Here is a 21,103-nt window from a genome sequence, read left to right on the forward strand (position 1 = left end):
TCTTTTGGACCCTATGTGGGATATGGGACAGAGTTGGTGCAACGAAGGTCTATGTGACTCAGGCCGTCCACTGCCCCTCGACCCCCTGTGGTGGGCAGATGGGTCCCAAAGATGTCCACCCCTTCCTCTCTGGAAATTCTGTATATATCATGTGAGATGATAGAGGGGACTCGGCAGGTGGGATGAGGTTAGGCACCTTAAGATAAGGAGGTCACCCAGCATGTGCTCAGTATGGATTACTGCTCAGCAACAAAAAGGAAGGCAGTCCTGATTCGCGGGTGGGCTCAGAAGCATCTCCCAGGTACTGTCCTGAGGGGGAAAACAGCTCCAAAGTTTCTGGGCTGTGCTGTCGCCTCTATAGAGCATTCTCAGGATGACAAAGACAGAGAAGAGTCCTAGAGCCCAGGGGTAAGGCATGGCAATGAGGTGGGGGGCGGTCTATGTGGGCAGGGTAGCTGGAGGAAGCTCTCTATGGAGACAGAAACACCCTGTAACTGGGTTTGTGGTTACAGGAATCTACACAGACTGTTCCCATGTCACTGTCCTGGTTTTTACACTATAGTTACATAAGCTATAACCTTAGGAGGAAGCTGGGTGACAGGTACACTGTTTTTGCAAATTTCTGTACTGTTTTTGCAAATTTCTATGAATTTATAATTACTTCAAAATAATAAGTTGGAAAACCCCCAAAACCTTCCGAGAGCACATCCAAGCCCCAAGGGACTCTTGCGTGTCACTCCAGCCTCACACCTTGGTCCTGACCTCACCAGGCTTCACTCACTTCCTCTGTGCAATTGGGCCTGATGCTACGCCAGAGCCTTTGCAGTTTCCTAAGCTCTGAAAGCTTGCTCTCAACCCATTTAGGCGTCAGGCTTCAGGGTTAAGTTATTTTCTTTATCCTGATCCCCCCAACCCCCTCACTCCAGACAAAGTTGTCTTTGTTATTCTCAGGGTTCCCTGCACTTTTCCTGTATAAACTTCCTTACAACCTGAATTTATCTTATGGTGCAGTGGTTAACACTCTGGACTCTGCAGCAAGACTTCCTGTTTTTAATCTTACCTCTGCCTTAGATAGGTGATTTAACCTTTTTCTATCTTGGTTACCTTGTCTGTACTATGGCTGGGTGCAATGATGCCCAGTAATTCATGTCTGCTGTTATAACCCTTTCCTCTTATATCTGAGCTGGGCCTGAGACTCACTTTCACCAAGAGAATGTGGTGGAAATGAAGTCGGGCCAGTTCAGAATTTATGCCTTAAAAAGGATCTGCAGTATCCACCGTTGTGGTCCTGGGAACCTTGAGCAGTTGTGTAAGCCAGAAGTCAACTTCCCTGAAGGAGTGAACACCTGGAGAGAGGCAAACTCCACCAACCCAGGCTCTGCTGAACACAAGCATCATTGTGGCCATTGACAAGACCGCCAGAACAACCACATAGGCGAACTCAGTCCAGACTGCACACCCGTGAACAAACAAATCGGTTCTTTCGGCTAAGTGTATACATCTTTGGGTATGCTTCATGATGCTTTGCTATACAGTGATAATTGAAACAATGGGGCTTATTATTACACCATCCTTTTAGGGCTCTTGTGTTAAATAACATTAATTATAAAGCACTTATAGTAGTGGTAGCAAAAAGTGTTACACTGTTACTTGTGATTTTATTAAATGTCTTCCCCATAAGGCTGAGTTCCCCAAGTGCTATTTTCCTCACCACTGTGTATGCCCAGTTCCTGTCACCAAGTAGTCATTCAAATCTTTGTTTCAAGAATAAATACATGCCCCAAATCATCGAGACTCACAGTTGCAGCAAAGGACCTCCTTCTAAAGCGGCACAGGTGACTGGCAGAGTTGCTGAGAGAACATCCTTTAACAAGATCCATCCTTCTTGGAAGTCTGTTTGGCTTTAATTTAAAAATGTTCCCTTCTACTGGAATTGTATCATAAACATTTCTTGAGACTGAACACATTTTTAAAAATAGCTTCCATTGTGTTTTTGCTAACCAGACCTCTATTGCTGGACATTTCAGGGCCTCCTGATTTTTTTCCATGATACAAGTAACATTGCATGAAACAAATGCTGTACATACATCTTTATGCACATCTGATTATATCCTTATGATATGTCTCTGGAAATGGAAATTGCGGGGTTGGAGGGTCTCAAGCATTTCCAAGGGATCTGACAGATAACCTCAAGTCATTTTCCAGAAAGGTACCAATTCACACGTCCCAATAGCCCCAAATTAGTGCTGCCCATCTCACAGCCGGCGCTGGGGCAGTGCCTGAATTCTCTCTTTGTTAATTTGATGATGGGAAGAAAAACATACTAAGTTTGTTGCTGAACCATGAACCGAATCAAAGATGAAAACGTATTTACACACACCCTAGCAAGGGAGCCTGTATCAGGACGGAATCTATATTTTCTTTTCTAAAACATCTTTATTTGGCTGGGCCGGGTCTTAGTTGCCTTCACGTGGGATCTTCCCTGCAGCATGTGGGACATTTAGTTTTGTGAACTCTCAGCTGTGGCATGTGGCATCTAGTTCGCTGACCAAGGATGGAACCCTGGCATTGGTAGCTCAGTCTTAGCCACTGGACAACCAGAGAGGTCCGCAATCTGGTATTTTCTAAAACGATGGAGACGGAGCATCCAAATCACTAAAGGACTGAGACACCTGCCCCCTCCCACGATATTTCCATTAATTCAGGTAAGGAGGCCATGAAGGGACCCCACTGGTCACCTAGACCTCGTTAACCCAGACTCTGATCCCCGCGGGACGGGCCAAGTGGTCACCTGTCCCTGCGTGGGCTGGGCCCCAGGGCCCCGCCACGTTTGACACAAAACTTCCCAGAACGAGGCGGGCCGGCCAGCACAGGCTCCCAAACCGGCCACCCTGAATCCCAACTTCTGCCTTTGATGGAACAAACACACTTGGAGCTGAGGTGGGGGGCGGGAGCCGTTTGTGGGTTCGCTACGTCGCACATCTCACTGCACAGTGTCTTCACACCGACTCCACAGCGGGAAGGCGGGCCCGAGCGTGGTAGCTGCTTCCCAAGTCAACGCCCACACGAGTGGGTCACTTGCGAAAACGCACTACCCCTCCTCTGGTGGACGCTGGTCGGAACCGCCGTGGCGCCTCACGTCAGGCACCTCCGACCTTGGAAAGTTCTGGAAGGCTCTCAATTGTTCCTCCAGGGCCTCGGCGGCAGGAGTCTCAGGGGCCGCGCGGACCCGACCGGGGCAGGCGGAAGGCGGCGGGGCCTGAGCCGGGAAGATGGAGGCCGCCGCCGTCACCGCCCACCTAGCGCCAGCCATCGCGGCCCGCGCCCGTCAGTCAGCCTCGCGCGCGCGCCCGCCCGTCACTCTACGCCTTGCGGGGCGGAAGGGGCGGGGCCACAACGCGAACGCAGGCGTCCCATTGGTCGACGGCGGGGGTGTGGCTTGGCGCCGACGCCAGGCTGGCCCCGCCCCCTGCCCGCGGGAGCGGCGGCGGCGGCGGCGGCGGTGGAGGCGGTGAGCGGGAGCGCGAGCGCGGGCGCGGGCGGCGGCGCCTGGGGCGGCACGGGTGCCACCGCCGTTAGGCCGCCGCGGCTTCCTCGCCCCCAGCACCGGGCTCGGGAACGCCGCGCTGGGGAGGCCAGGGGCCTGGTGAGCCCGGCAGGCTGCGCCCCTCGGGCCGGCCGTGGCGGCGGGGCTGGGCCTGGGGGGAGGGGCGAACCCCGAAAGAGGCTCCCCGGGGCGGATCTCCGGCCGCGGATCTCCCATTTCTGTTCATTGAATCTCTCTGCTCTCTGAACCTTTGCTCACTGAACTCCTCCTCTGCCTGAACCCTTCCTCTGCGCTTTGAAGCCTCTCCTTTGCTTTTTGAGCCCCCTCCTCCCTGCCCTGAACCCAGCCTCTGCTGTCTGCACCCGCACTTCTGCTCCGTGAACCTGGCTTCCTCTCTCTGAATCGCCTCCTTGCTGTCCGAATCCCCACCTCTATTGCCTGAATCCTCCTCTCCTGCTAATGGACCCACAGTCTCCTGCTGTGGTGAACCCCCCCAACTTTACACAAACGAACCCCCACCCCCACCCCCCCAGCTCCTCTTTTCTGTCAGCAGCCAGATCAGCCCTCCTGGTTGATGTAATGAATGGCCCGCAGCTGTCCCCGTCCTTTAAGAGCAGTCGTTTTCTTCCGATTTTATTTTTTTGCGCCGGGGTCAGTTTAGCTCCCCAAACACGGGAGGATTGTAAGCTTTGACCGTTTAAAACGCCTCTCGTGCCGAGGTCAGAGGCAGGCCCTCAGTACGGGGACGATTTATTCAGGAGCCCTTTAAAAATAGGCGGGACCTTTGGGAGGGAATTTGACTGAATTTTATTTGTGAAAATAATCCAGGCGCCTCCCCAGGCATCAAGGCCAGTCATTTCCTTTTGGTACAGAGCCCCTTGGTACAGGATGATGGAATTGAACCATCTACTTGAGGATCAGCCCAGCTCACCTTCGCCCTTAAGAGTTGTGGTGGCCTTAAGAGTTGAAGTGGGAAGCAAATGATGTTATAAACCACCGTGCAAATTTTGTTGCAGGGCACATCGCGTCAGACCTTCAAGTACTTTGTTTGTGCCAAATCATTACCACTTGCCACATGAGTCTAAATCATGACGGATGCCAAGTATGTCCTCTGCAGATGGAAAAAGCGATTATGGCCCGCAAAGGTGACAGCCATTATTCTGTAATTTCAGGAATTAGAAATGACTTTCGGGTGACAAGTAAAATCTTTATCGGGAGATACCTAGGAGTCGCTTCAGCAAAATAATTGAGTTTGAGCAGTTGGTGCTCAGATCTGTTGGCACCGGTCCTTGCTCCTGGTCTAATGGGGTTTTGGCCGAGTGCTTACAAGGTTACACTTCCGGAAGTGTCTTTTTTTTCTCACGATTTAAAAAAAAAAAAGAATTTTAGCATTGTCAGCTATAAAAAGGCATGTAAGGCTATAACTCAAGGAAATTTTTGGCAAGCAGCCCTGATAGTAAATAACAGGACTGTCTTGACGCTTTCCAGCAGTGTGGTGGGAAGAGGGCCAAATCTTGAGGCAAGACCCTGCTTCTGGTCCCGGTCTGCTGCTGTCCCCTCATGCCTCAGTTTCCCTGTGTCTGCACTCCTATCTTATATTCTATAAGAATCATCCACTGCTTTTGTGTTTATATGTTGCTACTGCTTGTCAGGGTCAGCTGTGTTTTTTGGCTTATAACAAGGTTGTGTGTGTGTTTTTTTTTTAATGTAGGTTCTGGCCGGAACTGAAAAGTCAGCCAAAAATAAGAGGAAAAAAGGATTTTTTCTAAACGTTCAGATACTCTCCCTAGACAAAAAGTTAAGTGTTGTGTTTTTGTAGTCCCTCTGCATGGGATTTGTGATACCACCACCCCCCCCAAAAAAAAGTGAAGTCTGCTCGTAAGTCTTCTCACCTCTTTGCTTATCAGTGTGGTCACAGTAACCTGAAGAGGAAAACAACCAATTTTATTTTATGTACTTTTGGAAATTGAAGAATCTCTATGTGGTATTGATATCCAGAGAGATCAGTACAAAAATGGGATGGGTGTAAATTATATGCTGGTAGACTCTCGTTGGGGTTCAGGTAGGCCTGTTTCTTTCCTACAGATACGTTTGTGTGACTTTCTTTCAGAAACGTGTGTCAGCCCCCTGCGTTCTGGGATATTTGATGTTTGAGCCTGTGCTTGTAATAAGAAAGTGGTGTTTAGCATTCAGAAGGCGGATGCATGGAGGGCGCAGGGTAGCATGTTACATCCCATGGTGGAAGGACACAGATGACTGGGGACGATTAAAATGGCCCAGGTTGTACGTTTCTGGTGAATTCCCGATTCTAACTAGGGAGGGAAACGGTCAACCCCTGCTCCTGCGTCGCCGGGTCCCCATCCTTTCTTTAGAGCGATCCTAAGCCTGCTTAGTCCGCAGCTCACACTTTCCCTGAGGCTGGGAAAGTAACTGAATACTCGAGTTTAAAAGGGAAGCACATCCTTTTAAACTAAAACACACCTGCCTGCCGGGCGCTAAACAGCTTTTAGTGACATTATCATCCACTCTGGAAATCTAACAAAGGAGTTATTTGTGCAGTTGAAAGTGGGATGTACCTCATAAAAGTCACAATTTGAATTCATTTTTAGTCTTAAATCCAACCAGCCTTTTTCTGTCTTAAAAGGGGAAAGGGAAAAAAAAAATCAGCCACATTCACAAGGGTCCTCGCTGCCTCTAACCTCAGGCGCTTGAATTCCTGGTTGGCAGTGACTCCTAGTTTGAGTGAAAGGGTGCGAAAGAAGAAAACGAATCTGATTCTTTTGTCGTCTAAAGCAAAACACGTTTGCGAAGGTCTCGGTGGCATTGCTGGTGGCGCATAACGGGCATCCCTGTCCCTCCAGGATTAAGGTGAAGAGCGCGGAAGCCAAGGTCCTGAGAAAGGTGCACATTGAAGACATCGCCTCCTCATTAGGTGAGAGCGTGTTTTTCTGTCCCAGTGAGGTCTGGCAAGAGCAACGGGGCATTTTAGGAGAAAACAGACTTGGCCTTCCGGATACAGAGGGACCCCGTTCCCCGTCTCTCCCCTTCTTTCAAGGAAACGTGATTTCCCTGAACTAGAGGAGCTGCTGTCTTTAACCTAGAATCTGCCCCTCGAGCCCGTCCTGTCCTTGACCCCCCCCCCCCCGCCCACGGATGGCCAGTGACAGCAGCATCAGGGCCCGCTGGCTCCGTCCACGGCCTGCAGCGCACTCAGAAGGGACGCACCTCCCCCAAGAAAGGGCAAGAGGCTTCTCCTCTTTCTGTGTGGGTTTTTTTTTTTTTTTCCACTTATCTGTAGTAAGACTGTAAAATGGTTCTCTTGCTGGTCTGGCCTCCGTCCAAGGTTTAAAAAGCAGCTGGGTATATATTTACATTCTGTCGCCCAAGCCCAGGGGAGAAAAAAACGGTGTCGCTGCCACCAGCCTTTTGGCCATTGGTGTCTGCAGGGATGTGGGGGCCAAGGCAAGGGCAGGGCGAGGCAGGCTGGAAGTGGAGCCCTGGCTCCCATCTCCTCGAGGGTCAGTGTCATAGGTGAGACAGACCTGGCTGGAGTCTGTCTGAGCTTAACCCCTGGTGCACTGCCCCCTCCCAGACCCACTGGGGCCCCACCTAAGAGCTTATTCCATGTGCAGAGAATTTTCTGTCTTGTGAAAAGATTGCCCAGGATCTCCCAGCGGTGACTGGGAAATAGGGTCTGTTTTCCTGCATTTTCGGGGAATGGCTTTGGCTCAGAGCAGGGTGCCCAGCTCAGGCAGCATCCACCACCACTTCTTGGCCGCACTAATTGTTTGTGCAGATCGTATTGGGGGGCTGGTGTTTGTGGGTGCCTTTAATATTAAACAGGACAGAGTCCTGTGCCAACGGAGGTGTTATTTATGCCTGCTGAGTTCTGATATTGCGTCCGTCATCTTGTTCAAATAAAGGGCGCCAGAACCGCGCATGGGAATGAATGAATAAACTGTGGCGGTGGGGAGGTCAGGCTGGAATCTCTGCACCTGCGATGCTGTCCACTGGCTTTGAAACGCCCTTGCAGGGAAGTGTGGACAATTTGCTGGCCCACAAAGAGCCTTTTAGGCAGCTGTTCTTACCCACCCCCACCCCCGCCGCCCCTACCCAAGAATACCCTGCCAGCAGTATCCTTTATTTATTGACCCTGATTGAATTGAAATTGTAAGGCAGAGAGGATTTGAGAAATATCTGAATACATTTTGTGGGCGGTATTGTTTTGAAATCTGAAGGAGTATACCAGCCCAGGCAGGGCAGGCTCAGTCAGTGTGCTTTCTGGGGAAAGGAAGCCTTGCAGCCCTGAAGCAGCAGCTGTGGTTTGATGCCCAAGTCCCTGTTCTGGGGAGAATGCCGGTGAGAAGCATCAGCCCCTCTTCAGGTGTGAGGACCAGTTTTGGCGACACACCAGAGCTGGCAGGGTGTTGCTGGGTGCTGGAGCCTGGGGCCCGCTCATCACCAGGCTTTGTTCCTCTTTCTCTGTCCCACAGCCTCACAGGATGGGACTCCCACTGCGCCCCTGGAGGAGCTGACCTACCGGCGGTCACTCCGCGTGGCTCTGGATGTCTTGAATGAAAGACAAGGGAGCTCTTCCAGGGAAGGAACGACCCCTCGGCCTCCAAGAGTGAAGCCCACGGAACCAGCCTCCTGGCCCCCCAAGCCTGGCCTTTCCCCATCATTCCTTGAAGACACGGCAGGCAGTCCAGGGCCCACAAGGAGGGAACGCGTGTCCCAGAGGCTGTCCGGCCTGCCAGCTGGTGAGGAGGATCTGGAGTGCAGAGTGGACCACAAGGAGGGGCTCAAGAGAAGCGGAGGCCCGGATGCCCCAGCTGTGTGTTCAGCCAGCGGTGCCGTTCAGGACAGGGAGGCATCCAGAAAACAGCGGGCAGATTGGATGACACCCCTCAGTAAACAAGGGAGGAACCCGGCACAGGGACCCCGCTCGGGTCAGAGAGTGGGTCCATCCTCAGAGGGAGCCGGCCAGGAAGATGGTGAGACAGGGGCTGGCCTGGCAGCCCTGTGCTCTCCTCTGGGAGGCAGGGACCTGAGTCCCCTGGATAGCTGTCCTGCAGAGCGCCTGGGCCTGGACGGTGGCCAGAGGCCGAGGGCTCACATGGGTCCCCACAGCCCTGCTCAGCTTGGCCCTGCAGAGGAGGCAGCTGACATCCGGCCACTGAAGGAAGGTAAAGGCCCTGAGAGGGTGAGTTGGGAGAGGTTGGCAGTGGGTTCTCCTGTGGCCGATCCAGAGCCAGGCCCCAGATTTTAATGAGATCATTACCAGAATAGATCCTGAGTAGAAGTTTCCTGGGGCCTCTCTCTCTGTATCTCCACCACGCTCTAAGCACTTCAGCTGCCTCCCATACTTGTGTTTTTATTTTTGTTTGGTGGCAGAGGGACTGGAGGGGCACACTGTGGCCGAGATACCACCGTGTCTGCTCCCGGAGGATTAACTCCTTTCTCCTCCCGTTGCAGAAGCCCTAATGCACTCCCGTTAAACTGGCAGGAATCTCAGAAGTGATTAACTCACTTAAAAGGCCCCTGACTTTTCAGGATTCCCGCGTGCATGTGTTTTTGTGTGGCTGCAGCCATGCGCTATGGTTTTCTCTGTTGAGATGCCTTAGTATCCCACTTAGTTTTGAAATGCTAATTTGGAGATCTTCATTTCTGCATGGCTAGGTACTGCACTCTGCCTGCCCACACTCGCTCCGGGTGTCTGCCTTTCTTCTTCCCCTTTCAGGGGGCCCTCTCCCCAGCAGTGGCAGTGAAGCAGGGACTACTACTTTGAAGGGGGCCAGCCCCAGAGCCGCATCCTCCCCATGTGGCTGAGTGCACCCTAGGGAGGGACAGGCCCCTGGTTCGTTCATCTGCCCTCTGTGCACTTGTGGCCACTCCTGCCCTGTTTCCTCTGTTGAACATGCTTTCACCGAGCGAGGCTGAAGGCAAGTCCACATTGTGGTGGCTTTGCTCTCTTAGCTGATGTTCAGGGATCGGGGGGTGGTGTTCCCTGGCTAAGTCCCCAGGACTGTGACTAGTAAGGTCTGATCTATCCTTGTTGGCAGCCCGACCATCGTCTGAAGAGTTTATGGAGCCGAGCGCTGTGAACTCTCTCCTGGAGGAGGACGAGGATGACGAGGAGCCCCCGAGAATCCTGCTGTATCGCGGTGAGTGACTGGCACCTTCCTGGGGTGAGGTCCCTGACATCCCCGTGTCCTGGGGAAGGTCTCTTTGCTGTTTGGCTTTTGTCCTGAACCCAGACCTCACAGAGAGGGAGCCCTGGCTCCCCTCTCTCAAGGACAAACACGTGTGGGGGGGTGGGGGAGGCTCCCAGGACGCCATTCGGAGGGAATGGTGGAGGGCGGCCAAGTTAACAGATGGGCTCTGTCCCCACCGTTGGGTGTGGCCTGGCGCTGTCTCTCAACCCTCCCAAACAGTGTCCCCACAGCAGGGTGGGCGCCCCCCCCAGGTGTACGCAGGACCCCCGCCCCAGCGCTAAGCAGTGCACAGGTCAGCTGCCCTGTCCTCCCGGGCAGGGGTTGGACACAGGCCCAAGCATCTAAGCCAGCCATGGGATAGTTAGTTACCTCGAACTAAACAGTTGAGGACTGGCTTCAGTTTTCCACTCACCGATTAACCATTCATCTTAACGTAGTCTAGTTTTGTTTTTTAATCTTTTTAGCCTGAGATGTTTGTGCATTCAGAGACCGTGGCTGGAGCTGCACGGGGTGGTCTGGGGGCCCTTCCTGCCTGGCTGGAAGGCTGACCCGCTTTACTGGGAGGGACGGTTGAGGGGTGGGTCAGTCGCCAAGCCCTACCCCGCTGTTGAGGGTCTGGATGCATCCAGCCTGGGGCCCTGCAGTGTGTGGGCTCTTGGGGCATCACTGGGGTCAGTTCCTGCAGGCACAAAAAGGGGCGCCGTACCTTCCTGCAGAGGGCGTTTCTGTCCACCTGGGGGGAGGGGGGTCACTCAGCCCCCAGAGGCCCTAGAGTCAGCTCCTTTCTCCTGCTTTTGTCTTCCATGGGTTTTGGTTGCTGGTGTTTGGATTGACTGTTCCTGTGACTGTTGTCCTGGGTGGCCCTGTGTTCCTCCCGAGGGTGACCAGCTCTCCACTTGTTCCCCAGGCATCTCCCCTTCCTCCATCATGGCCCCTTGTCCCACAAAGCTCTTCCTATTGTCATATGCTGCAGCTCAGCCATGAGCCTCACTCGGGGTCTGCGAGCAGCCTCTGTTGCATGCTTGCTTTTGTTACCTGGTTTTTTATCGTTGTGTTATTTACTTGTTCGGGTTTTTTTTTTTTTTGGTTGAGGATATAATTAAATTTTATTCAGAAATCATTTGTAGTTATCTTATGATTATTTAAATAGTTCTTCTTTTTTTCCCCCGCTTTTTAAAGCCCCCAGTTTCTCAGATGAGCTCAGAAATTTACTCCCTGTGTAGGGTCCTTCCTGTGTGCCACGGTCTCTTCTGTTTATGTGCTATGTTTAAAAAGTGCTTTGCCCTGGAGTAATCTGAGACTCAGAAAAGTGGCAGAGGTGGCATTGCGCCCCTGCATGTACATGCGTGGTCCCCACCAGGAAATCTGTGCGTACCCCAGCTGCTGGTGGCCAGCGCTTAGGTTCCAGGGTTGGGAATGCATCCTGCCTTCCCGACTCTTGGATCTGTCCCAGGAACCACGTTAACACTGGGCTTGAGCAGCATCTCTGTGGTTGTGTTTTCTCAAGCAGCTTTGTCTGGTGCTTGATATGGATGTAACATGTCTCTTTTTTGCTTTTTTCTTTCCTTTAAATTCTAGAACCACCTTCATTTGAAGTAGGGATGCTAGTCTGGCATAAATACCAAAAATACCCCTTCTGGCCGGCCGTGGTAAGAACACCTCTCTGCTTCTCGCTTGGTCAGTCGGTTCCCTAGCGTGCAGCCCAGGGTGCCATATTCTAGACACTGGGCCTGGACAGGGTTTTCACTGTTGTTGCTGGTGAAACGGTGGGTCCGTGAACAACAATGTAGAGACGAGTTCACCTAAACAAGGGGTCTCAGCCTCCCGGCACTGCTGAGAATGAACCTCGTAGGTCAGGTTTTCACCAAGCAGCTTTAGAAAGGCCGACTCTGAAAAAATGCTCACTATTTGCCCATTTTAAATATTGTACATTTGAGTTTTTTAGTTTGTAGGTCAGGGTGGGGGTCCACCACGTGTAATCGCAGGTGTTTGAGGTTCTGGCTGTACCCGCAGTGGGATGGACACCCTTAAACATGGTCGTACCTCCTCCAAGTGCCCGAAGGGTGCACACAGTGGGTCAGGTAGAGAATTTTTGAGCCGAGACACCACCCACCTGCCTTTGCCCCTTCTATTTCCATCTGAATTTATCCTGTGTCCTCTTCCAGCAGGGACAGGATTCTCAGGGTTCTAGCTATAGGTCTTTAATTTGGGAAAGAGGCAGTGAATTGAAAGGTCTCTACCCTGTGGAGCAGCTTTCTTTGCTGTGGTGAGTCTCGGCTCATGCGGTCAGCATGGCCTCCAGGCACGTGACTGCCAGTCTTGGGAAGGACAGGATTAAACCTGCGTGGTGTCTGTGGAAAAAGCTCGGCCGTGCAGGTGAACCTGGCTCCTCGGCAGTTGGGACCTGACCATTGGGGCCCCTTCCCTCCCTTCAGCGCTTGCTTGCCGGAGGCACCATGTCCCCTTGTGGTTGTCAGCCTTCTCCATGCCCCTCCCTGTTTACCAGTTCCCAGGGGAGCTTTTGGTTAACTGGGGCCAGCCCTGTAAATGCCCAGTGAGTACAGGAAATGGGGTAGTCAGGCCAGCCATCCCCTGGCTGTGGACCTCCCCAAGCTCACTTTGCTTGTCCCCCAGAATGAGGAGGAATGCGCCCTGAGCCTGAAAAGACTCAGCAGGAGGAAGGGTGCTCACAGCGGCTGTGGTTCCTCTTTTATAAAACTGACCAGAACCCCACCCACCCACTTCTGCTGAGTTGTAACAGTGCTGGGAGCTGAGTAGTGCTTGCTGAGATTTCCTGATGTCAGCTGTGCCCTGGTCACCCCGGGCCAGCCACCTTTCTTGTCACACACTCGACAAAGTGACACCACGAAAATGTTGAAAACCCAAACACAGCCTCCTGGGTCCTGGGTGCTGGACACCTTGTGTTCTTGGGTCTGCCTACAGGTCAAGAGCGTCAGGCGGAGAGATAAGAAGGCGAGCGTGCTCTTCATCGAAGGGAACATGAACCCCAGAGGGAGAGGGTAAAGTACCGTTATCTGCTCTCCCAGTGCTCCAGGTGGGGGGACCCTGGGGTTGACCCCTGACGGAGCACCCCCACAAAGGCTGTATTGAGACACCTGGCCAGACAGTTGGGTTTTCCAGACTGCTTGTTGGCTTCCAGAATCCCCCCTGCTGGATGGCCATGGGCCCCCACAAGCCACAGCACAGTGCGCTCCCTGAAGGCCTGTGAGCAACCCCCCGCCAGGTGACCATTCGGTAACCCCCACAGACCTTTATCGTGGGACAGAAGCACCGTCTGCCCAGAGCCGGTCTTAGAAACACCCTGCTGCCAAGGAGGGGGTGCCTAGGGACCCCTGGAGGTACACCTGGGCCCAGGCCTGGCTCCCTGGGGCCTCCTCCCCCATGAGCGGGGCTATCCCAGAGGAGGGGGGCTTTTGGGTCATGAGATGGCACCAGTCCCGTTAATCTCTGCTCTCTGCTCCTAGTATCTCAGTGTTGCTCCGACGACTGAAGCACTTTGACTGCAAAGAGAAGCAGGCACTTCTGGTGAGTGGGTGATTCCTTGTGCTGCTCTGAGCTCCTGGCTTGATGGTTGGTAACCCTGTCCCCATGTGTACCTTCAGACAGTGGCCATCCCAGGAGTGGCACTTGGCCCTGCCTGCTCTGTTGGAGGTCATCACTCTAAAGTCTCAGCCTCCAGGGAGGCTGCCCTCCATTCCCCCTGACCCTGTGCAGGGTGGCTGTTTGGTGGGGGACAGAGTGCCCCCTGGAGGGAAGGTGGTAGGGCTCAGGCTGAGGCTGAGGGCTCTGAGCTGCTGCCCCCAGATGGGGCCGTGATTCTGTGCACCATGCTCTTCAGGGAGGCTCCCTCGTGGCCCTGTGACCTACCTGTCTGCGCCCCGGGAGCTGGTGCAGGCAGAGCACTGTGTCTAATTTGAGATAGTGCTTTGTGTCAGCTCTACCTTGATGCCAGCGTCTGCTTGGCCCAGTCAGAGGGTTCAGGCTCTGTATGGGATGAGGCTTCCCTGCTTGGGAAGCAGCGTCTTGGCCATGGTCAGTGAGCTAGGGCCTAGGGTGTTTGGGGGCTGTTTGGAAGGCCGGCACCTATGTGGAGCGCATCCTTGGGCTTTCAGGAACGATAGTGGGGGGCAGGAGGAGAGCAGGAATTGAGGTTGAGATCATGTGCATTAAATACCAGGGGGACACCTAGGTTTGCAGAGATGGCATGTGGTCCATAAATGATCTGGTGTCTGGGCATCCCTCACCATTCTCCTATTTCCTGGAAATGGGCTGTGGGAGTGGCTGCCTATCCTGGGGCCAGACCCCAGTTGTCCCAAGCGCCTGTCAGTGAGCCTGGCCACGGCCCGAGCACTCTCCTCACCCCAAGCTACCTGCCTGCTCCCATCAGACACCTGTGGGTCTTGGGCTGGTCTTTCTGGTCCTCCCAGCTCAGGGGTCTCCCACCCTGGAGGCAGCACCCTCCTCCTGCCAACACTCTGGGAAGAGTGTTTGTTTGGAGTCGCAGGCACAGAGGCTTCTCCTGTGGGCTTGGTCGCACCCCATGTCCCCTCTGTCTGCTGGCCCATCAGCTGCAGTGGGGTGGGGTCTCTCCGTTCCTGTTCTCAGGTCTCTGCTTCTCTCTTGGCCCTGAGGGCTGTGACCACTTTCTGAGCAGCCCCGGCCCCAGAGGTGCCTCGGGAGCCCCGCTCAGGTTCCTTCCTGGCCGAGGGACTGAGGACACAGGACGAAGGAGGCACTGCCTGCGGCCTCCTGCTGACAACTGCCGTCCGGGTCTCATTGCAGGATGAGGCAAAGGAGGACTTCGCCCAGGCCATCGGCTGGTGTGTCTCCCTCATCACTGACTACAGGGTCCGGCTCGGTGCGTGGGGCTGGGGCGGTGATGTGGGCTTCCCTTCATGCCCCCAGGGTGAGCACAGTCTGGCCCTCAGGTGGGCTTCTCCTCTCTATCCTGGGTCCAAACAGGACAGTTTCCTTTGCATGCAGGGGATTTCCATCCACGGGGGCTCATTGCCTGGGAGGGGTAGGGGTGCCCTACCTGGTCCTGGTCGCAGTTGAGGTGTACACCCGGCAGACAGCTTGGTGCCATTGGTCCTGTGTAACCGGCTCCCTCCTGCCCTTGCAGGCTGTGGCTCCTTCGCCGGCTCTTTCCTGGAATACTATGCGGCTGACATAAGTAAGTCCACCAACTCCTCCAAAGCAGGACTTGCTTCTTGGCCCTCAAGACGTGGCAGTTTCTCTGTCTGATCTCTGGACGGGGTGTGCAGTGGGCAGCGCGTCCCGAGCCTGAGGCTGACTGTGCAGCCACCCCCGGCTCTCCAGGCCCCACAGATCCCCCTGCTGAGGGCCCCCACCTACTGTCCGTACTAGCAGCTACTCGCCAAGTGTGCAGAGCTGGGGCATCTGGGTGGCTCCTCCCCTCTGCCTTGTCCTGGGCATTTTCAGTGGCACTGGTCCTTACAGAGCAGTGCAGATGAGCTGATACTGGTTCTGTGGGGTGGGCAGTGGGGGCCAAAGCTGGGAAGGGCAGTGAGGGTCCTGTGGGGGTTCCTGCCCAGGTGGGGTGTCCTGGCCCCTGCCCACATGGTTGCTGAGGGCGCCCAGTTAGGGGAAGCCGTGTGCTTCCTTCACAGGCTCCCCCGTCCGCAAGTCCATCCAGCAGGACGTCCAGGGGACGAGGTTCCCCCAGCTGAGCGGGGGAGACCCCGAGGAGCCTGTGGCTGGGAACCCACAGGGCAGGAGGCCAGCCTACAGGAAGGTGCTGCCTGACCGCTCACGGGCCGCCCGGGACCGGGCCAACCAGAAGCTGGTAGAGTACATTGTGAAGGCACGGGGCGCCGAGAGCCACCTGTGGGCCATCCTGAGGAACAAGAAGCCATCCCGGTGGCTGAAGACCTTCTTGAGCTCTGGCCAGTACATGACCTGTGTGGAGACCTACCTGGAGGACGAGGAGCAGCTGGACCGTGTGGTCAAGTACCTGCAGGGTGTGTACGAGCAGGCGGGCTGCCAGCTGCTGGCACGTGGGCACGGAGATGGCATCCGCTTTATCCTGGATGTGCTACTGCCTGAGGTGAGTGGTCAGAGGGCCCTCCGCGCACAGGGTGTGTGTGTGGGGAGGGTCTCCCAGGGCGTGCAGCGGGCTGGAGGGGCCGGGTGTCGTTCTCCAGGAATCTTCCCTCAACCTGGTGCCACCTGAGCCTCAGTTCAGAGAGGGCACTGCCGGATGGGAACAGAATGAATGTGTGGGACTGTACCAGAAGGCTCAGGAACACTGAGCTTTGTAACCGCAGAGAATTTCAAGTATGTTAAAAAATAAAGCAGCTCTGTGAACCCTCATGTGTCCATTCCCATCTGCAGCGGTGGCCTTGCTCCATATGCTTCTCCAGCCCCTTCTTCTGGACACACTTTAATGTGAGTGTAGGAAGGGTGGCTCTGCCCCCTGGGGACACTGAGGGTATCGGAGGTTGTCACAAGTCGGGTGCTCCTGGCATGGAACAGGACACTGCTCCACCCTCTACAGCCCAGGATGGCCCCGTGTCAGCCGTGCCCAGGTGAGGGACCCCTGGTTGGAATGAGAAGGACTTTCTAAGAATTTTGAAGTAACTAAAGTACTCTTTGACCTGGAGTAACCAACAGTGATCTGTGATACCAGACATCTAATGTGTATTCAGTTGACCACTTTGTGTTTTTCTGTTTGTTTTGGTTCAGTCAGATTTTTACAGCTGCGTTTTGTTTGGCGGCCTGCCTTTTTTTGGGAGGTGGAGGAGGGCACCGTTTATCTTGCTTGTGGAATCTTAGTTCCTGACCAGGGACTGAACCTGGGCCTTGGCAGTGAGAGCACAAAGTCCTAACCACTTGGCACCAGGGACATCCTGGGTCCTGCTTTTCTCTGCTTTGAGTGCCATGAACTCTCATCTTGCCGATTTCACTGGGAGCAGAGATTTCGCAGATGGTGTACATGTGTGTGAGCCCGGCGCTTGGAGGGCCCTGGCGCCTGGACTGTCCACCTTTGTGGTCTTCTCCAAGCCTGATGTGAGTGGCCACGCACGGCCCAAGCCTGACCCGCGCTACCTTTTTGCAGGCCATCATCTGCGCAATCTCAGCAGTAGATGCGGTGGACTACGAGACAGCCGAGAAGAAATATATCCGAGGACCGGTGCTGAGCTCCCGGTAGGTGGGCCACACACTGTGTCCCGAGGGCTCTGTCTCTGCATGCGGGTGGCTGGGCCTTGGGGCCGCTGGTCCGAGTGGGCAGAGCTGGACCCACCTCATCCAAACTGATCCTCAGGGCTGACGTCCACCTGCCCCTTGTCCTCCCCCGTCACCTTGCTGCCACGGCTGTTTGAGGAAACTGTGAGATTAAGCGGCAGCTGCCGCCTGCCGTCCCTGGCTGGCAGGAAGAATGCAGTGATCAAGATGTTCCTCTACATCCATGGTGAGCCGCCCCGGGCTGGCCTCCCAGCCCCTAATCCCGGCTCTGGGCCGGCTGCCAGGCTGGCTGGGAGCAGGCTGGCCGCGTGGCCCTGACAGGCTGAAGACTCAACTAGGGTCTTGGGCCAGGGCCGAGCAGGCGCTCACAGTGGAGTCTGTCCCTGGTCTCTGTGGTCAGCTGGCCATCCCTGTAACTGCATAGAGAGAAGGTGCTCATGGAGACCGAAGTCCAGGTGGCCCCTCCCCATCCAGCACCTCCCTCATGCTCAGGCGACAGTCAGAGGGTGTCCTGTCTCTACAACCCAAGCAACTGCACACGTCCTGGGGCTGTGGGCTGCACCAGTCCCTCTCTGCGGCCTTGGGGACATGGTCCAAGAGGCTGAGCCTGGGCGGCCAGGGTTCCATTGGGCTGGGTTTTAGTTGTCCAGTGGGTCCATCCCAATGCACCTACCTCCCCCATCTTCTCACACCATAGTTGCATTTAGGTCCTCATGCACAAGCCATTGAACCTTCACACAGAGACAAGGTCAGGTCTCCTTATGGGGTCCTTAGGCTGCGTGCCCCATTTCCCTCAAGGGCATACCCCTCAGGGTCACGTTTCTTGTTTAGCCTGAGAGGAGCGGCCAGTCAACTACCTGATAATAGTCACTTAACGACGACTTGATACTTCATCTTCTTTTCTTTGTAGTTTTATTTTTTTCCCATTGTGGTGAAATATACATAATATTCACCACCTTCCCTACTTTTAAACATACATCCTAGTGGCATTAAGTTCATTCACATTGTAGTGTAGCATCCACGCCATCTCCAGGACACCATCCCCAAAATGAAACTGTGTCCTCACTGAGCACTCACTTCTTGTTTAAGGGATGACGGGTGTTGTTTGTCTTTAACAGACACGTAGTTGATTTATAACATTACATTATTTTCAGGGAAACAGTAATTCAGTATATATGTATGTATGTTTGCGTATATATCTTTTTTCCCTCAAATTCTTTTCACTAATTTGTTAGAAGATATTGAGTGTAGTTCCCTGTGCTTTATAGTTAATCTTTGATGTTTATTTTATACATAGCAGTCTGCATCTGTTAATCTTAAACTCCCAATTGATCCTTTCCCTAACCCTTCCTCTGTGATGACAATAAGTTATGTCTGTGAAGTCTGTGTTTTGTAAAGAAGTTCTTTTGTGTCGTATTTTAGATTCCACACATAAAGTGATATCACACAGTATTTGTCTTTCTCCATCTGATTTACTTCATTTAGCATGGAAATTTCCTGGGTGGTTGGGACACCACATTCTCCGTACTGGGATCAGGTTCCATCTGTAGCTGGCAGCTAAGATCCGGCACAGCATGCTGTGTGGCAAAAAAAAAAAAAAAAAACCTACAAATATTTCACTTAGTATAATAATCTCTAGTTGCATCCATGTTGCTACAAATGATATTATTTTATTCTTTTTTATGGCTGAGTAGTAGTCCATTGTGTATGTGTACACATCTTTATCCAGTCATCTGTTGATGGACATTTAAATTGCTTTCCTGCGTTAGCTACTGTCAGTAGTGCTGCTGTGAACATTGTGGTGCGTTTATCTTTTTGAACTATAGTTTTATCTGGATATTTTTTCAAGAGTGGGAGTGCTGGATCATACGGCAACTCCGTTTTTAATAATTTTGAGGGGAGCCTCCATCCTGTTCTCCACAGTGGCTTCACCAATTTACATTCCCACAAATAGTGGAAGATTCCCTTTTCTCCACACTGTCTCCAGCATCTGTTATTTGTAGACTTTTTAACAGTGGCCATTCTGGCCAGTGTGAAGTGAGACCTCATTGTAGTTTTGATTTGCATTTCTCTAATAATGAGTGAAGTTGAGCATCTTTTCATCTGCCTTTTGGCCATCTGTCTTCTTTGGAAAAATGTCTATATAAGTCCTCTCCATTTTTCAATTGCATCATTTGTCTTCTGGTTATGGAGTGGTATGGGTTGTTTATATGTTTTTGGTTATGGAGTGGTACGACCTGTTTGTATATTTTGAAGATTAAGCCCTTGGCAGTCACATCATGTGCAAATATTTTCTCACAGTCTGTAAGCTGATGGTTTCCTTTGCCATGCAAAAGCCTGTAAGTTTGATTAGGTCCCATTTGTTTATTTCTGCTTTTATTTCTGTTGCCTTGGGAGACTGTTGACGTTTATTAAAACACAATTACTGAGTAAAATGAAGTGATCTCCTTTTGTTTTTGCAGGGAAAAAGAAATATTTGATAACCAGCTCCTAGAAGAACGGAATCGGCGATGCTGAAGCAGGCGGTGGCAGTGCTCCATGCCTGCGCTCTCGGGGCCGGGCTGGCCGTTTGCCGCCTCCTGTCTGCGGGTTCTATTTTCCTGGCTCTTGTGGAAGGTATACTTCCCAACAGGCTTTTAAAGAACAGAAACACTTTATTATTATTTTTTTTAAACTTCACGTCATTACCTGTGACTGTACTGCGTAGGTTCATAGAAGGTGCACATTTGTTTTTTATGTTAAAAAGCATTGTATCTGACATTCAACAGGAGTTTAAAAGACATACAAGTGTGCTGCTCCCAGCACATCAGTGTGTTTTTCCATTTGTTTCCCTCTTCTGTGCGGTTCCTCTCATACCGGCTCCTGAGTTTGCTGTGCCTCTGTTCTGTGTTTTTGAGAAAACCAGGTGTTTGTGAGGCAGACCAGAGACCAGCTGCCATCCACACTCTTGCCTCTGCTGGCACTCAGACAGAGAAGAGGCAGACCTTGAACCTCTCTGGCCACTTCCTCCTCGGTCTCTTTGTGGGTTTCTCCACCCAGCCCACTCCTGGGCCAGTGTGACAATCCCTAGTGGTCATCGCTCCCATCCAGCCTGGCCAAGGTCACTGTGCATGTGGCCTGGGCTATGGGGTCGTGGCCTGGCACCTGCGGAAACCAGCGCTTTGTCCTAAAGCCAGAGCACGGACAGGTCCCCTGCCACCTGAGGGTCCCAGGCTAGGGGCCCCCACTTCGGAGACAGTTGCCTGAAGGCTGGGTCCTCAGTGCGGTCACAGAAATTCTATACACCACAGATTATTTATTCTAAGGTGACGTGGAGCTGCTTGTGGAAGGAGACAGCCAGGTCCCCACTGTGATGGCTGCACCACAAAGTCTGAGCCCAGCCAGTGAGGAGAGGTTCTTGTGGGGGTTGGGGGGGTGGAGGGGTGAAGGAGTGGGCCCTGACCAGAGTGGAGTGGTCCAGGAGGAAGGAGGCACAGCCATCACTGCAGGCACCGGGCACTGGCATGTGACCTCTCTGCTGGTTTTGTATGACCCTGAGCAGAGGTGCAGCTGCTGGCCCAAGGTCCGGCTGAGCCACCCTCCAAGGAGACCCCAGGGGTGTCTTGGCTGGGCTGGCTTGGAAGGATTCACCCACTTTTGGAAGGTCCTTTGACACTGAACCTTCTTTAAACGGGTCAAGGTGGAGAGCAGTACGCTCTTGGGGGCAGGGGACCACATGAACTATTCCGTTACCGTCAGGTATTTTTATATATCTGTGTTCTGAGCTCTGCTTGTGAGCTTTGCTTGTGGAACTGAACTGTTGAGACTGGAATTAAAGACCGTTTTGCAGCCCTGCTTACTCTTTTCTGGGATCCGCCTACAGCCCACCATGTTCAGGCACTCAGGCAGCCACCCTGTCCCCAACAACTGCTTCTGGAGGCCTGTACCCTGCTGGGGAGGGGGTTCCCACACCAGGCCGAGTAGAGCAGATGTCTATGATGCACTGTGCCGTGCTGAGCAGATGTGCTGGGGGCTTCCGCCCCACCCCCCACCCCCACCCCCTCCCCACCCGGCGCCTCAGCTCTCACTGTTCTTGTGTCCTGTGGATTCTGAGCATTTCTGTCTTCAAGCTTTG

General features: G+C 53.3%; 1 protein-coding gene across 11 annotated transcripts; it reads left to right on the plus strand.

Annotated features, from left to right (window-relative positions):
- The first annotated feature begins 2,949 nt into the window (after window positions 1-2,949).
- On the plus strand, window positions 2,950-20,817 carry PWWP3A (PWWP domain containing 3A, DNA repair factor). 11 transcript variants are annotated; one of them, XM_069591999.1, is made up of 14 exons: window positions 2,950-3,511; window positions 4,564-4,692; window positions 5,259-5,344; window positions 6,409-6,479; window positions 8,041-8,733; window positions 9,610-9,711; window positions 11,341-11,411; window positions 12,706-12,782; window positions 13,248-13,308; window positions 14,566-14,641; window positions 14,906-14,956; window positions 15,414-15,850; window positions 16,862-16,950; window positions 19,452-20,817. In XM_069591999.1, exons 2-14 carry the CDS (start codon window positions 4,636-4,638, stop codon window positions 19,504-19,506), a joined length of 1,926 nt encoding a protein of 641 aa, XP_069448100.1. In that variant the 5' UTR covers window positions 2,950-3,511; window positions 4,564-4,635; the 3' UTR covers window positions 19,507-20,817. The 11 variants fall into 11 exon arrangements, with proteins under 11 accessions (XP_069448100.1, XP_069448097.1, XP_069448099.1 ...); XM_069591996.1 differs by lacking the exon at window positions 19,452-20,817 and adding an exon at window positions 17,069-18,441; XM_069591998.1 differs by having other exon boundaries at window positions 3,077-3,646.
- The last annotated feature ends 286 nt before the right edge of the window (window positions 20,818-21,103 follow it).

The sequence above is a fragment of the Ovis canadensis genome, chromosome 5, assembly GCF_042477335.2.
Source record: "Ovis canadensis isolate MfBH-ARS-UI-01 breed Bighorn chromosome 5, ARS-UI_OviCan_v2, whole genome shotgun sequence".
NCBI classification, from domain to species: domain Eukaryota; kingdom Metazoa; phylum Chordata; class Mammalia; order Artiodactyla; family Bovidae; genus Ovis; species Ovis canadensis.

Coding starts and splice junctions, on each gene's coding strand:
- PWWP3A (XM_069591996.1), top strand. CDS start 4,636: ATGACGGATGCCAAGTATGTCCTCTGCAGATGGAAAAAGCGATTATGG. Junction 8,734..9,609: donor CATCCGGCCACTGAAGGAAG/GTAAAGGCCCTG, acceptor CCTTGTTGGCAG/CCCGACCATCGTCTGAAGAG. Junction 12,783..13,247: donor ATGAACCCCAGAGGGAGAGG/GTAAAGTACCGT, acceptor CTCTGCTCCTAG/TATCTCAGTGTTGCTCCGAC.